At 40.3% G+C, this 12,982-nt stretch overlaps 1 protein-coding gene across 1 annotated transcript; it reads left to right on the top strand.

Annotated features, from left to right (window-relative positions):
- The first annotated feature begins 9,243 nt into the window (after positions 1–9,243).
- LOC148876458 (alcohol acyltransferase 9-like) lies at positions 9,244–12,289 on the top strand. Its single transcript, XM_088966988.1, has 2 exons — positions 9,244–9,797; positions 11,155–12,289. Exons 1-2 carry the CDS (start codon positions 9,369–9,371, stop codon positions 12,112–12,114), a joined length of 1,389 nt encoding a protein of 462 aa, XP_088823114.1. The 5' UTR covers positions 9,244–9,368; the 3' UTR covers positions 12,115–12,289.
- The last annotated feature ends 693 nt before the right edge of the window (positions 12,290–12,982 follow it).

Here is a 12,982-nt window from a genome sequence, read left to right as displayed (position 1 = left end):
TTTATTTTAGTAAAACCATGTTTTGGAGCATTCCAACTAATTTGTTTCCACAACTTGTGAGATATGAAAAAGGTACTGAATTTATTCCCATAAAAAAAAATCGTAAACATATTTAGAGCTCTATCTAATAGTATTGGAATGGGAGTAGTACCATCATTAAAAGTTTTAGAATTCCTATTTTTCCAGACCACCCATAAAACAAAATCTAGTTTTTCCTTAACAAAAAGACTTTTGCTTTCTTATTTAGTGCACATTCTTATCCACTAGTCACTTAGATTTTCATTTTCCTTTGGGCCTTCCAAGGGAGCGTTTAAAGTCATCCAAACTTGCTTTGTGTGATCACCAACTTTAAAAATATGTGCAATATCCTTCTCAAGCCCACAAAAACTACAAGAGCCATCAATATTAAATCCTCTTTTCCTCAAGTGACTTTTAATAGGCAGTCTATTTTTAAACAGAAAAAATAGAAGTATTTTGATCTTTGGAGGGCATTTCAACTTCCAAATGCCATTCAACCAATTAAGGTTGATAGGAGGATATGAAATAGAGGAACACTTGAGTAAATAAGTTGATTTGATAGAGAAGGTCCCCTTAGGATTGCACCCCGAAATCCTTTTATCCTCCATGTTATTAGGGGCAATATGTATAGTCTTAATGTTTTGCCAAACATTTTTAGAGACTTCATTTTTAATTTTGTCCTCCTTCTAGCAATCTCTCTCAAAATCAATCATTTCTACTACCTTGAATAAATATCTGAGCTAAACCTTTGCCTACTGTCCTCGCTTGTGCTTCCCGCCACTTTTGGTAGTCTCTTTAACGTCAGCCTCCTCTACGTTTCCATCTCCATCTCGACCTCCACCTCTTCCATTGGCATAGCATCTTCTCCAGCCACAACAGCCCCTTCTCCAACCATAGCATCTCCTTCTCTAGCCACATCAGCCCCTTCAGTAACAACAGGTGATCCCTTTACAAGCTACAAATCATCCATCTCTGGAACAAGCTTGCATTCTTGAACATTTGGGAACTCCTCAAGCTCCTACAGCTTGTCATGGTTCGAATGCTCGATTTCCAGAGAAAGCATGTAAATGCCCACACATTCCTCCTCTTCTTCCATGGCAAAGTAGAAACACTAAATTAAAGCAACCAAATAAATCCTAAATTCACAGTCCTATTACTAATTCAACCATTAAGATTCACTCCAAAAATTAGGTTCTAAGTTGTTTTAGTGAAGAAACTGAGAGAGAAAATGAATAGAGTGAATGAGCTTTCAAACAAAGAAGGGAAATAAAAGAAAACCTACCAGTTAAGAATAATCGTTGGTGAAGAACTGAAAAATGGAAATTATTCTCCAACTATGGCACCATTACAAGTGTTAGAGTTTTGTTCTAGAAATGAATAATAAAAAGCATGAATGAGATATTGCTCGAATAAGGGCAATTTTGGTTTCCGCCTGGACTAGTGATTGATGGGAGGCTTTTGTTGAGTTTTTCAAAAGTTTTGTGGAGATAGTGTTAAAACGAATCTATAGGTAAGGTTTTTATGATTGTTAGAAACTTCAGGGGAGTTTTTTGTATTTTATCATATTTCTAAACTTGTATTTGCACTCTTTCCAAACTTAGTCTTGACCACAACACGATGGTGAGAAGATTATGACAATCATGTAGCTTTTTCCTGTACTAATTTCTGTGAAGTTGAAACTTAAAATAAACTAATGTTGTGTTTCATTGCAATGCAAATCTTAATCCAGTGCAAAATTTGTACCAGATTTAATTTTACTTTCAATTGTTTGTAATTATGATTTTTCATTTTCTATTCAGTTTAGTTTGCAAAATTTGTACCCTATTTAGTTTTGCCTCTTTTGTTCTTACTTGCAGTAAAAATTTCGTGTCCCAAGACCGATGTTTCCTTTACTTCAATTCTTTATCATATAAAATGGGGATTACATCACCTTGCATCCTATCTTACTCCTAGACATATAACCCTCCCCCTACCTCCATTCTCTTTAATTTAAAGTGAAGGTAGCTTCGTTTTACTTCTCATAAACAAATAGGACAAAGTCAAATCTGTGACAATAGTAAAGCAGAATTTACAAAAACCTACTGCACTCCCATGTATTTACACCAATGCAAATGGAATTTTTATTTCAACCTCCTAAGACTTGAGGACTAGTAGGATTATTTTCATTTTGTTTTGATTTTTGGTTTTTTGATACCAACTAGTGGGCTTGTATTGATGACTAATGCTATGAGACTGCCATATGTTTTGTAATTTCAACTCAATTCCAGTCTCATATTTATATCTATCCATCTATCTATCTATCTATCTATCTATCTATATATATATGGAAATCTACAATATCGGAAAGACATGGTACCGAAAGAGATTTGACCAATCAAAGCACCCCTTTGAATTTGATGAATACCACCTGATTGGTCATCTATTTTATGATACTGGTTGATTGGTTGTAAGTTTTTCCGATATGATGTCTTTCTAGTATCATAGTCAAACCCATTTATCTATATCTATACTACCTATAAAAGAGTGAATGCCCCATCTTTCTGAAATTTTTATTGGACGTTTTTTACCATTTTGTCTAAGCATACAACAAGTATAAAGAGGGTATATGTGTCCTTTATTCACTTCAGAAATTGCCCACTTATAACTGTTCAAAAACTGCCAGGGTGTTAGAACCATGAATTATAACTGTTCAGAAACTACTCACTTAATACCTTAATTAATTTTTGGATAAATGAATTATAAAAAAATGACCATAAATTATAAATAGTTTTGTCTTAGAGATACTACCACGTGAAAATGCACGTACACGTTTACTAGTACTGATGAGGGCAGATTTGGCCCTCCAGTAAAATTGTGACACGTGGCACCTCGTGACAACTAGGAAAACACCCAACCAACAAACTTACGAAGTTGGTGACCCACCTAGGCACCTGTCTGGCCGGCCTGGCGCGACTTGCGCGCGACTTGACGCGCGCCTGCGCGGCGCGCGCGGCCTGTGCGAACTGCACGCGGCCTAGCGCGCGGCCTGCGCGAACTGCACACGACCTGCGCGAACTGTGCACGGCCTGCGCGACCTGACTGACCTGGACCAGCCTAGCGCATGATCCGACCAAGGCGCCAGCTTGACGACCTAATCTAGACACTGACCCGCTAACTGACACAGGCGCCAGCTTGACGACCTGATCTAGGCACTGTCCCGCCGACTGACACAGGCGCCAACCTGACGACCTGGCCTAAACACTGACCCGCCGACTGACGCAGGCACCCCTCTGACAACCCGGCCCAGGCGCCGACCTGGCCGCCTGACACAAGCGCCAGCCTGACGACCTCGAGGAGTTCACCACCGTAACCCGGTTATGACCGGATGCGACGAGTCTTACCGTTTGGAGGCTTTTCACCCACCTAACCCGCGAAGACTCCGGTATATAAAGACCTCACCCCCCAAAGGGGAAGGGGAGGGAAAGGAAAGGGAAGTAACCCTGCTCTCTAGCTCTCTCATATTATCTTCAAAGCTCTCTACAATAAGAGTGCTAACTTAAGCATCGGAGAGCCCCCACCGGGAAAGTACTCCCAGGACTTCTGATTCAGTTCTCGCAGGTCCTTCAGCTCCCGCCGCCTACGAAGAGGAGGAAAAGATGCAGTTCTCAGAAGTCCCTCAGCTCCCCCCAGCTACAAGGAGGAAGAGATGGAGTTCTCGAAGGTCCCTCAACTCCCGCCACCTACAAGGAGGAGGAAAAGATGGAGTTCTCAAAGGTCCCTTAGCTCCCGCCACCTACAAAGAGGAGGAAAAGATGGAGTTCTCGCAGGTCTCTCAGCTCCCGCCACCTACAAAGAGGAGAAAAAGATGAAGTTCTCGCAGGTCCCTCATCTCCCGCAGCCTACAAAGGAAAGAAGACCGCCTCATGCTGAGGGCAGTCGGATTGCGCCGCACCAGGGAGCTCCAACATTCTCTAAGGCATCGACCGCCTAGTAGGCAGTTCACCACTAAGGCAGTTCGTCCCCAGGCAGTTCGCCACCAAGGAGTTCGCCACCAGGGAGTTCGCCCCCAAGCAGTTCGCCCCCAGGTAGTTCGCCCCCATGAAGTTCGCCACCGGGGAGTTCGCCCCCAGGCAATTCGCCCCCAGGCAGTTCGCCACCAAGGTAGTTCGCCCCCAGGCAGTTCGCCACCAAGGTAGTTCGCCACCAAGTAGCTCGTCACTAAGGTACGCCACCACCGGGTCGAATAACGAGGTACTTTGCCAAAAAATTTTTACATCACAAAACATTGGTACGTGACCGAAAACGGTTACATCAAGTACTATTAAAAGTATGAATGAACTTGTAGAACTCATTTTGACTAGAATACCCTATTTTAATTTAGTCACTTTCTAATTGTGAGGGTAGAAAATGTAATTTGAATTTCTACATATCACCTCATTCAATTCCTTCTCATTTAGTCTTGCATTTAAGGTATTAATTCCTATTATCCTTTTTTTTTTTTTTGGATAGTACTACACATTGATAACTTTTATGCCATTAAATCCTATATTTAAGGTAATTTTCACACCAATAAATTCTATTAATTAGATCTATATGCATTATCAAATAATTTTAATGCACATTTCTAATATTACATATTCATCATATTAGGCAAAACTAAATGTGATAAATAAAATTATTTTTCATACAGATGGAAATATCAAAAAATGTAGAAAATTTTGGGTACATATTATTTAGTGGCATCATCGTCTAAAATTGGCTCATGCAAAGCACACATACATTTTCTAGTGCCTTTAAAAAGCTTAAATCTTTTAAATCTGGGCCTAACATTAATTGGATTGTGCATACTTTTTCTTAAGGCCCATCATATTGCAGCACTGAGGTCCATGTCAAAACCATTCCATAGAATTTTCAGTGACAAAATGTTCCAAAGCTGACCGATATGTCAAGAAAAAAAAAATACATTTAGGGCCCGCTATTTGGATTTTGAGAGGGGGAAAGTTGGTCAATGGGATTTTGGTTCCCATTGACCAAGATACTTATGTTCTCCTTTCTGATTTATGTGGGGTCTATGGAAAATTTATTTTCCCTGAATATCGTTTTTCCAGGTAAATGATACCCATCTCCAGGTGGATAACTTTTCCACCTACGGGGAAGATTATAACTTCCCGAAAAAGCGAATAAAGCCTCAAAGTAAACAATTAAGTTCTAATTTAAATTTAGGAATGACCAATGACCCAATAATTCAGTTGGTGACTTGTGTTCCATTGGAAAAAGCACAAATACAAAAACACACATACACCCCTCAAAAAGGAATTTGATTGAGCATCAAAAACTTGGTGCTAAGACGCTGTGCGTGATTGGCTTAGGGAAGTATCTTATCTATGAGGACATTTTGATAATCAAACTCTCTACCCAATCACGATGCTAGAGATACTCCCGTAGCCAATCACGATGCTTGAGCACCTTATTTTTCTACTAAAGCATCAACAGCAAAATCTATGCTAAAAAATTTACTGATCACGTATAAACAACTTTAAGTAACGTTTAAAGGATCTACTCTTCAACCCAAATGGCCAATTGCCCAAAAAGCTGACTGGGGGAAGCTGGGCTAAAAGATGTATTAGCTCCACCCATCAAAGGGCCACTGCATGACTTTGAGTGAGGTCCGTGCATGGTGCCTAGGTGCTCCACCTTAAGAGGTCCTTAATTGCTTTCTGCATATATACATAGCTTTTCATTTGAGAGAATAAAGTAAAACCCATTATCACATATATTCACTGCCTGCCTTGAATGGATATTATAGAAGATTAGAATATAAGCTTTGCTTCTTTCAAATGGCATAAGTTTTCTTTTTTATTTTATTCTTCCTTACATGCTACTGCCTTACATTGAATCAGTGTTTTATTTCTGGGATTTGGTTTTCACTAGCAGAAAACAGAAGCTTATCGTCAATCAATAAAAATTAAAAGGAAATCTTGTAAGCAAAAGAAAAGCAGATCTCCCTTAATACTTTAGTCATAGAGTTCATGTATACAGAGATACGTAACATTTTAATGTCAAACTGCCTTGTCTTCTAGAAGACACTTGGAAAGGTTCGGGTATATGCTTGCAAAAATTTGAGATATATGGGTTTGATTAGAATTTGATTCCATGCTGAAATCAATACAATTATACAAAGCAGAGAGACTGTAAGAGTAGGTTTGCTCTCATCATTCTGGGATAGAAGCTAAGTCTATTGTTCTTGATCAAGTGGATTCCAAAAAGTGCTTAGAAATTAAGGAAAGAAGCTAGTCCAGGTTCATGATCAAGTACTCCAAAAGATTGGAAGGAAGAACAAAGAGAAATTACTTATTCAACTTTATTCTCTGAACACCCCCCCCCAACACCCTAAATACATTATTTGTTACTTTTTAGTTTTTGAGCTTTCTCTTATGAACATCAGACTGTGTGAGTGATTCTTTTGAACTCCATGGCCTAGCTAGAATGGAGATGCGTGGTATCCCCTTTCCCTTTGCCGCAAAATATGACTTGGACTGGTTGTAGACCTGTGAATGATGAGGGAAATTTTGGGAAAAGGACTGGTCTATGGTTCCCATGTGGTGGACAAACAACTACAACTCCTTTACATTATTTAGGGAACTTGATCGATGAGGAATCTGTGTTCTCATCATCATCATCTCTCTCTCTCTAGGTCTCTCACATAGGTGGCTTGCAGCGAGACACATAGCTGAAAGCTCTGTACTTCAGAAAAACAACAAAATCTGATAAAAAGAAAATCACGACTTCACGAGAATTGAATAAACAGAGACACAAGCCAAAATGCATCTAATCTGCACGGAAGGGAGGCTCGATTGAGATGCTTTGAATTCATGGAGTATCAATACCCCGGGAGAAAATTTGGCTGTCCGAATACCTCTATTTATACGACACGTTCGTCCATAATAATTCTATATGCAAGGGCACATTTTATGTCTATGATGACGAAAAGGTATGATACCCGAAGGAGCTTTTGACTAATTGCAGCACCCCTTTCCCTTTTCAATTTTGATGAATACCAGCTTATTGATTATGAGTTAATTAGTTATTAAGTATAAGTGTTTGACAAGAAATGTTGGGTGTAATTCACTTTTTTAATCCCTAAGAAAGGCCATAAATAAATAAATAACACGATAAATATCAACCAAAGAAATAAAAGCCATTAACCTATACGTATACGTAAAACAGAGATTCTTAAGTAGTGTTCATGGAGCAATTGTTTATATTCTCTTAAAACACTATGACTCATCATTGATACCTTTGTTGGATACATCAATTGTCTTCCCCTTATATACAAGATTGACCCACGATCTTGTGATTTAAGTTTAAACCTTTGTTTATACATTAATTCTTATACCATTTATAAAGAAGTGATAATTTATAACCGTTCCGAATATGCAATATGCAAATACACAGTAAACTACAAAAGAAGTGATAATTTAAAGAGAGAGAGCCCACGTTTTCATATTGGGCCTTCAGTCATTTGAGTTAGGACTTGGGAGTGAAGAAAGAGCAGAGGACAACCTCTAGCGGTGCAGGCAAGTAGGCAGTGTACCTGCAAAGGCAAGAGCCAAGAATGACCCAAACACGGTGGAATAACAAGTGGCTCCTCCGTCAGATATGTAAAAGGAGGGACGGTTTCACGTGTCCCTAGGGATATGGGCCCCACCAAAATGCCCAAGTTTGACACGACAGATTGTTGAGATAAGAATCTGACACAAAAAGAGGTTCCCTTCCTTTTTTACCAAAAAAGAATTAAACAGAATTCAATTTATGCCACTGCCAGCACCGGAACCGGAGGGGCACGGCCCAAGGCCCATCGGAAATTAGTCCGCATATGCGGGTGATCCCTCTCCCTTTTGGACCGAATATGTGCTATTTGAGGTTTTGCACTGTGCATGGGCTCGGATTGTCAAACTGAACATGAACAACCAAGCCCAGTAGTCCAGTACCTCCTTTTTCTGGGCTTCTCCACAAATCTGCATAATCTAACGTGGACTGCCCACTACCGTGTGAAGGATGAGTAGCCCCACAGAGCAATATCCGACGGTGGGCATTTTCTGTACAGCGTTCCCCAAAGCAACATTCTCATCACTAATTATGAGTTTATGACGCACCTCTCCACCACCTCCACGCCTCAGACTAGTCTGAAAGGGCGTTTTCACTACGTACATCAGATTGGAATAAAAGCTGCCTTGCTGCTACCAATCCCATCTCATGTCAATTCAGACAATCCAACGGTTGGTGTTTGTGTATCCTCAGTCATGCAATATGCATATGACACGTGAGAAACATGTGGTCACTGCTCACAACAGTCACACGCCTTCTTCAGGCTTCATCAGATCAGATCAGATCAGATCAGAAAGAAAGGGAGAAACTTTTACATAATTTTACCACTGAGGAGAGGAGAGGAGTGAGGAGGACACGTATATGTCGCACGAGTTACTTCTATGGTTCTACGGCCATTACGCGTCCGACGAGAGAGGAAAATCTTATATGATCAGTGGACAGTACCCAACTATTCATTTATTTTATTCAGGCTCCGTTTGGAAGGAGTAAGGAAAATCATATATTTTGTATGTATTTATGTTGTATATATTTTATTCAGGCTTTTGCAAAGAGGGTCTAATTATTATCCATGTAAAACTTTATTTCAGTTTAATTTTACATGCGTTTAGATGGAGTGTAATTTTATATGTTAATCGATATAAACTTTAAAATTTCATATAAAAGCAACAATCATTTCTTTCTTTAACTCATTCCAAACTTTACATTATTTTACATATAAAAATAAAGTAAAATTTTACATATAAAAATTACATGATTTTATAGATGCCGAACATTACATTATTTCACTTATCATTATTTTCAGAAAAGCAACAATCATTTTTTATTTAGTGTAAAACGTCATCAGTATAAAATCAATATATTTTTAGGCTGATGACGTTTTACACTCATTCCAAACGCACCCTAAACTTTAAGAAGACAATAACGTAACGCTGCCTCAATTTATCGAGTACTGTACCGCAAAAACACCCGAGAAGCCGAGAAATCCTCCATATCCTAATCTTTTCTTTTCTCGTTTTAGTTTTTCTTTCTCAAAATACGAAAAAAATCCTATTTAATAAAACAGGAATCTAATCGTACATGTCAAATCCAACCGTAGATCTGATCCTGAACCCCTGTTTCTGAGTTTCTCTGCATCTACAAAATGCCCTCATACTCTCCTACCTTTCATTCGCTTTGCTTCCTCCCTCCTCTCTCTCTCTCTCCCTGTTTCTCAGCTTCAGCTTCCACCACCACCACCACCACAAGAATAAGAACAGATAACCATGTTTACATCTTCAGAGCTTCCAGATTGTTATTATCAAAAGAAACCCACTTTTGTTTGCCCGGAGAGCCCCACCCCCAGACATTCACTCTCTCTCTCTAACCTCGACGACCAGAAGTTTCTGAGATTCTCTATTAAGTATGTATATGCTTATAAGAAATCTGTAAGCTCGGAGAGCTTGAAATCTTCACTTTCAAGGGTTCTCGTCGACTACTATCCATTAGCAGGGAGGTTGAGAATTAGCACGGAAGATCAAGACAAGTTTGAGATTGACTGCAATGGAGAAGGTGCTGTGTTCGCAGAAGCTTTCATGGATTTTACAGTGGATGAGTTTCTTGAAGCTTCAAGAACACCTAACAGGTCTTGGAGAAAGCTCCTTTACAGAGTCGATGGTCAGAGTTTCTTAGATATCCCTCCTCTTGTCATTCAGGTGAGCCTTTCTTCTGTTACTTCTGCTGCATATTTATCGTTTTCTTCTGTATTTTCCATTGTTGAATTCTGAACTTATATTCTTCCAAACCCAAGCTTTGATTTTCGTTCATGTGCTTTTAATCTTACGTATTCGCTACATTTTGCAGTGCTTCTGTTCTTTTCAGAGTTTATATTTAATTGGTTTCGGTTAGAGTTTCGTTACCCTGATTCTTTCCTTCTTTTTGAAGCTCTGCAACAAAACACTGAATTCTAAGATGAGATCCGATTGCAGGCATTAATTACTCGGTTTCTTGTTTCTTTTCCGTTAACTAAAATCTCTTTCTTCTGGGAAAAAAAAAAAAAAAAAAAACCGAATGCAGAATGCAAAACGACTGAGCTTACTCACGGCTCACAGCGATACCAGTGCGGTCGGGTCATGGTCCGTCGTTGGACCTCTAGTTTCTACATACCAGAGGAATGTTACATTGAATGAAAATTAGGATACAAGCATAGCGAAAGAATCCCCAATTTCTTCTTTCGGGTCACCGATTTATCCATTTTGCTTTCCCAACAAACAACGAGGTAAATCCTCTGATCTTTCTAGAAATAGATCATATGCGTGCCACCTTTATAAAAGCTAATTTTTCTATTTCCGTCCATCATATATCGTTGCGGGTCCCGTAGATGACCCGATCCAATCCGACTTGCTCTCTGGGCCCAAAATTCCCCTGTTAAAGTTTGGATGCTGATCAATGATCACATGATCACATCGCATTTTTCCCCCTTTCGAGTTTCGGATCACTGACTGCTGCCACTTTTCCAACTCGACCCATCACCCTGTCCAACAATTACGGAAGGCGATACGAGTAAATGGAGTTTTGGACATTTCAGACAGATGACGCATTAACTCAATTACTTATTATTTTACTTTAACTCTAAGATCGTGTTTGGCATTCTTCCAGAAATTTAATTTTGATAAATTTTCTGATTCTAAGGAAAATTGCTGAAAGTAATTATTATTATTATTTTTTTTTATCAAAACTCATTTGGAGAATTAATTCTTTTGAGCTAAAAAATGTAGTAAAAAAAATAATCATTTTTTTGTCTCAAAACGCATTTTTAAAACCATGGTTCTTTGAAACAAAAGATTTTAACCAAACATAGCCTCGGAATCTGATTTTCCTAAAATTCCTTTTTCATCATTTTTTCCCAATTGCTTTCAATTTCAATTTAGCAATAAGCCTACAATCCTGCCTGTTCTTTTCAACGGGAGCAGCTGGTGTTCCCTACTTCCCTGAATGACGAAAATGCCCCTCGCTTTCCTTCTCAGTTCTGAATTCTTGTCTCTGAATTGGAATTTTTTTACCCTTGTGCAGGTAACGAGGCTTCGTTGCGGAGGGATGATCTTGTGCACCGCAATCAATCACTGTCTGTGCGATGGCATCGGCACTGCTCAGTTCCTGCACGACTGGACCCACCACACCACGAAACCCAACACCCATCTCCCCATTGCACCGTTTCACGGTCGCCACTTGTTGAAACCCCGGATCCCTCGGAAAGTAGCATTCGGCCATCCGGAATTTACCAACAGTGCCCCCCGGGACAAAATTACTCATGTGGACCTCATGCACATTCTGCACTCTCAGCCCCTCGTCCCCACTTGCTTAACCTTCACCCCATCCCATATCCTTCACCTCAAGAGGCGCTGCGTCCCCTCCCTAAAGTGCACCTCCTTCGAAGCCCTCGCGTCGCACACCTGGCGCTGCTGGATAAGATCTCTCAACCCTCCACCCTCTCTGAAGATCAAGCTCCTCTTCTCCGTGAACGTGAGGAAAAGATTTAGCCCAGAGTTACCGCAGGGGTACTACGGCAACGGATTCGTGCTAGGATGCGCGGAGACCACGGTTAAGGAGCTGCTTGGTGGTAACTTACACCACGGGGTGAAACTGGTGCAGGAGGCGAGGGCATCTCTGACCGACGACTACGTAAGGTCAATGGTGGATCTTTTGGAGGAACGGCGAGCGAAGCCCGACCTGTCGACGAGTTTGGTCATCTCTCAGTGGTCTAGATTAGGTTTAGAAGAGTTGGATTTCGGAGAAGGGAAGCCGCTGCACATGGGTCCTCTGGCGAGTGAAATATATTGCCTGTTTTTGCCGGTCATCGGCGACGTAAACAGTGTAAGGGTTTTGGTGTCTGTTCCGGAGAGTGTCGTAGAGAAGTTTGAATACTACATGAAATACCCAACAGCAGAGAGAGAGAGAGAAGCGAGGGAAGAAGGAAAGGAGAATGGAGAAGTAATTGTCTTTAGTCTGAATTCTGAAACATCAACTTTGTAAGGGGTAGTAAGGACTAGTTTGTGTACTGTGTACGTGGCTTTTTTCGGTCCGCCTTCTTTTCTTTTGATTTCTTTCTTTCTTATTTTCTCTTTCTCGTCGTTTCTTTATCTTTTTCCCACACAAAAGACTTTCTCGGCCAACGAAATGAAATAGTGAAATCACATCACTTCGTGTTTGGTGGGTCTGGTGGTTACCGGTTTGAGTAAGACATGTTCACGGGCCAGGATTAGTCTAGAGCATGTCCGGTCCTGAGCCCGAACCCAACCTGAGCATCGGGCCTAGACCTTAGCCCATGTCCAGCCTTCGTATAAGGCTCGAAATTGTCAGGCTTGGTGTTTTGGGTTCGAATCTCAACATGCGTACCTTAAGTTCATGTTCAAGCTCAACTAAAGAATAGGCAGGCCGGACCATCGGGCTATCCAACCTATGACCAAGTCAACACGCACATGGGACGATGGGACCGGTTTGAAACCGATAAAACCGACTCGAACCAGAAAAAAAAATCTATAGAATTAGGATTTAATGATAATAACGTACGTGCGATAATATGTTGGGAGTAGAAGAATGCAATAATTTGGGGGTGATGTGTGATAGTTGATAGATAAAGGATTGAAAAGACCTGAGATGCAATAATTTGGGTGGGTTGTGGTTGATGTGATGGTCAGACGTGATAAGCCTCTCACATTTTTACACCTTTGTAGTACTTTGATTTGTAATTTTATAGATGAAGTGACGTGAGCATCTGTACTCCGTGTGTCTAGACGTTTTTGGATGTCCTTATCTCTTTGTCACAGTGATAATTTATAGTGTTTGGGTATCCTCTCCATTTACCTTACAGCCCCATCCCACTCTCAATTGAGAACATCTT

The sequence above is a fragment of the Nelumbo lutea genome, chromosome 1 (genome assembly GCF_056320005.1).
Source record: "Nelumbo lutea isolate HS-2025 chromosome 1, American lotus-T2T, whole genome shotgun sequence".
In the NCBI taxonomy this organism is placed as follows: domain Eukaryota; kingdom Viridiplantae; phylum Streptophyta; class Magnoliopsida; order Proteales; family Nelumbonaceae; genus Nelumbo; species Nelumbo lutea.
The sequence above is the reverse complement of the archived record's forward strand: the minus strand, read 5'-3'. Positions and strand labels throughout refer to the sequence as shown.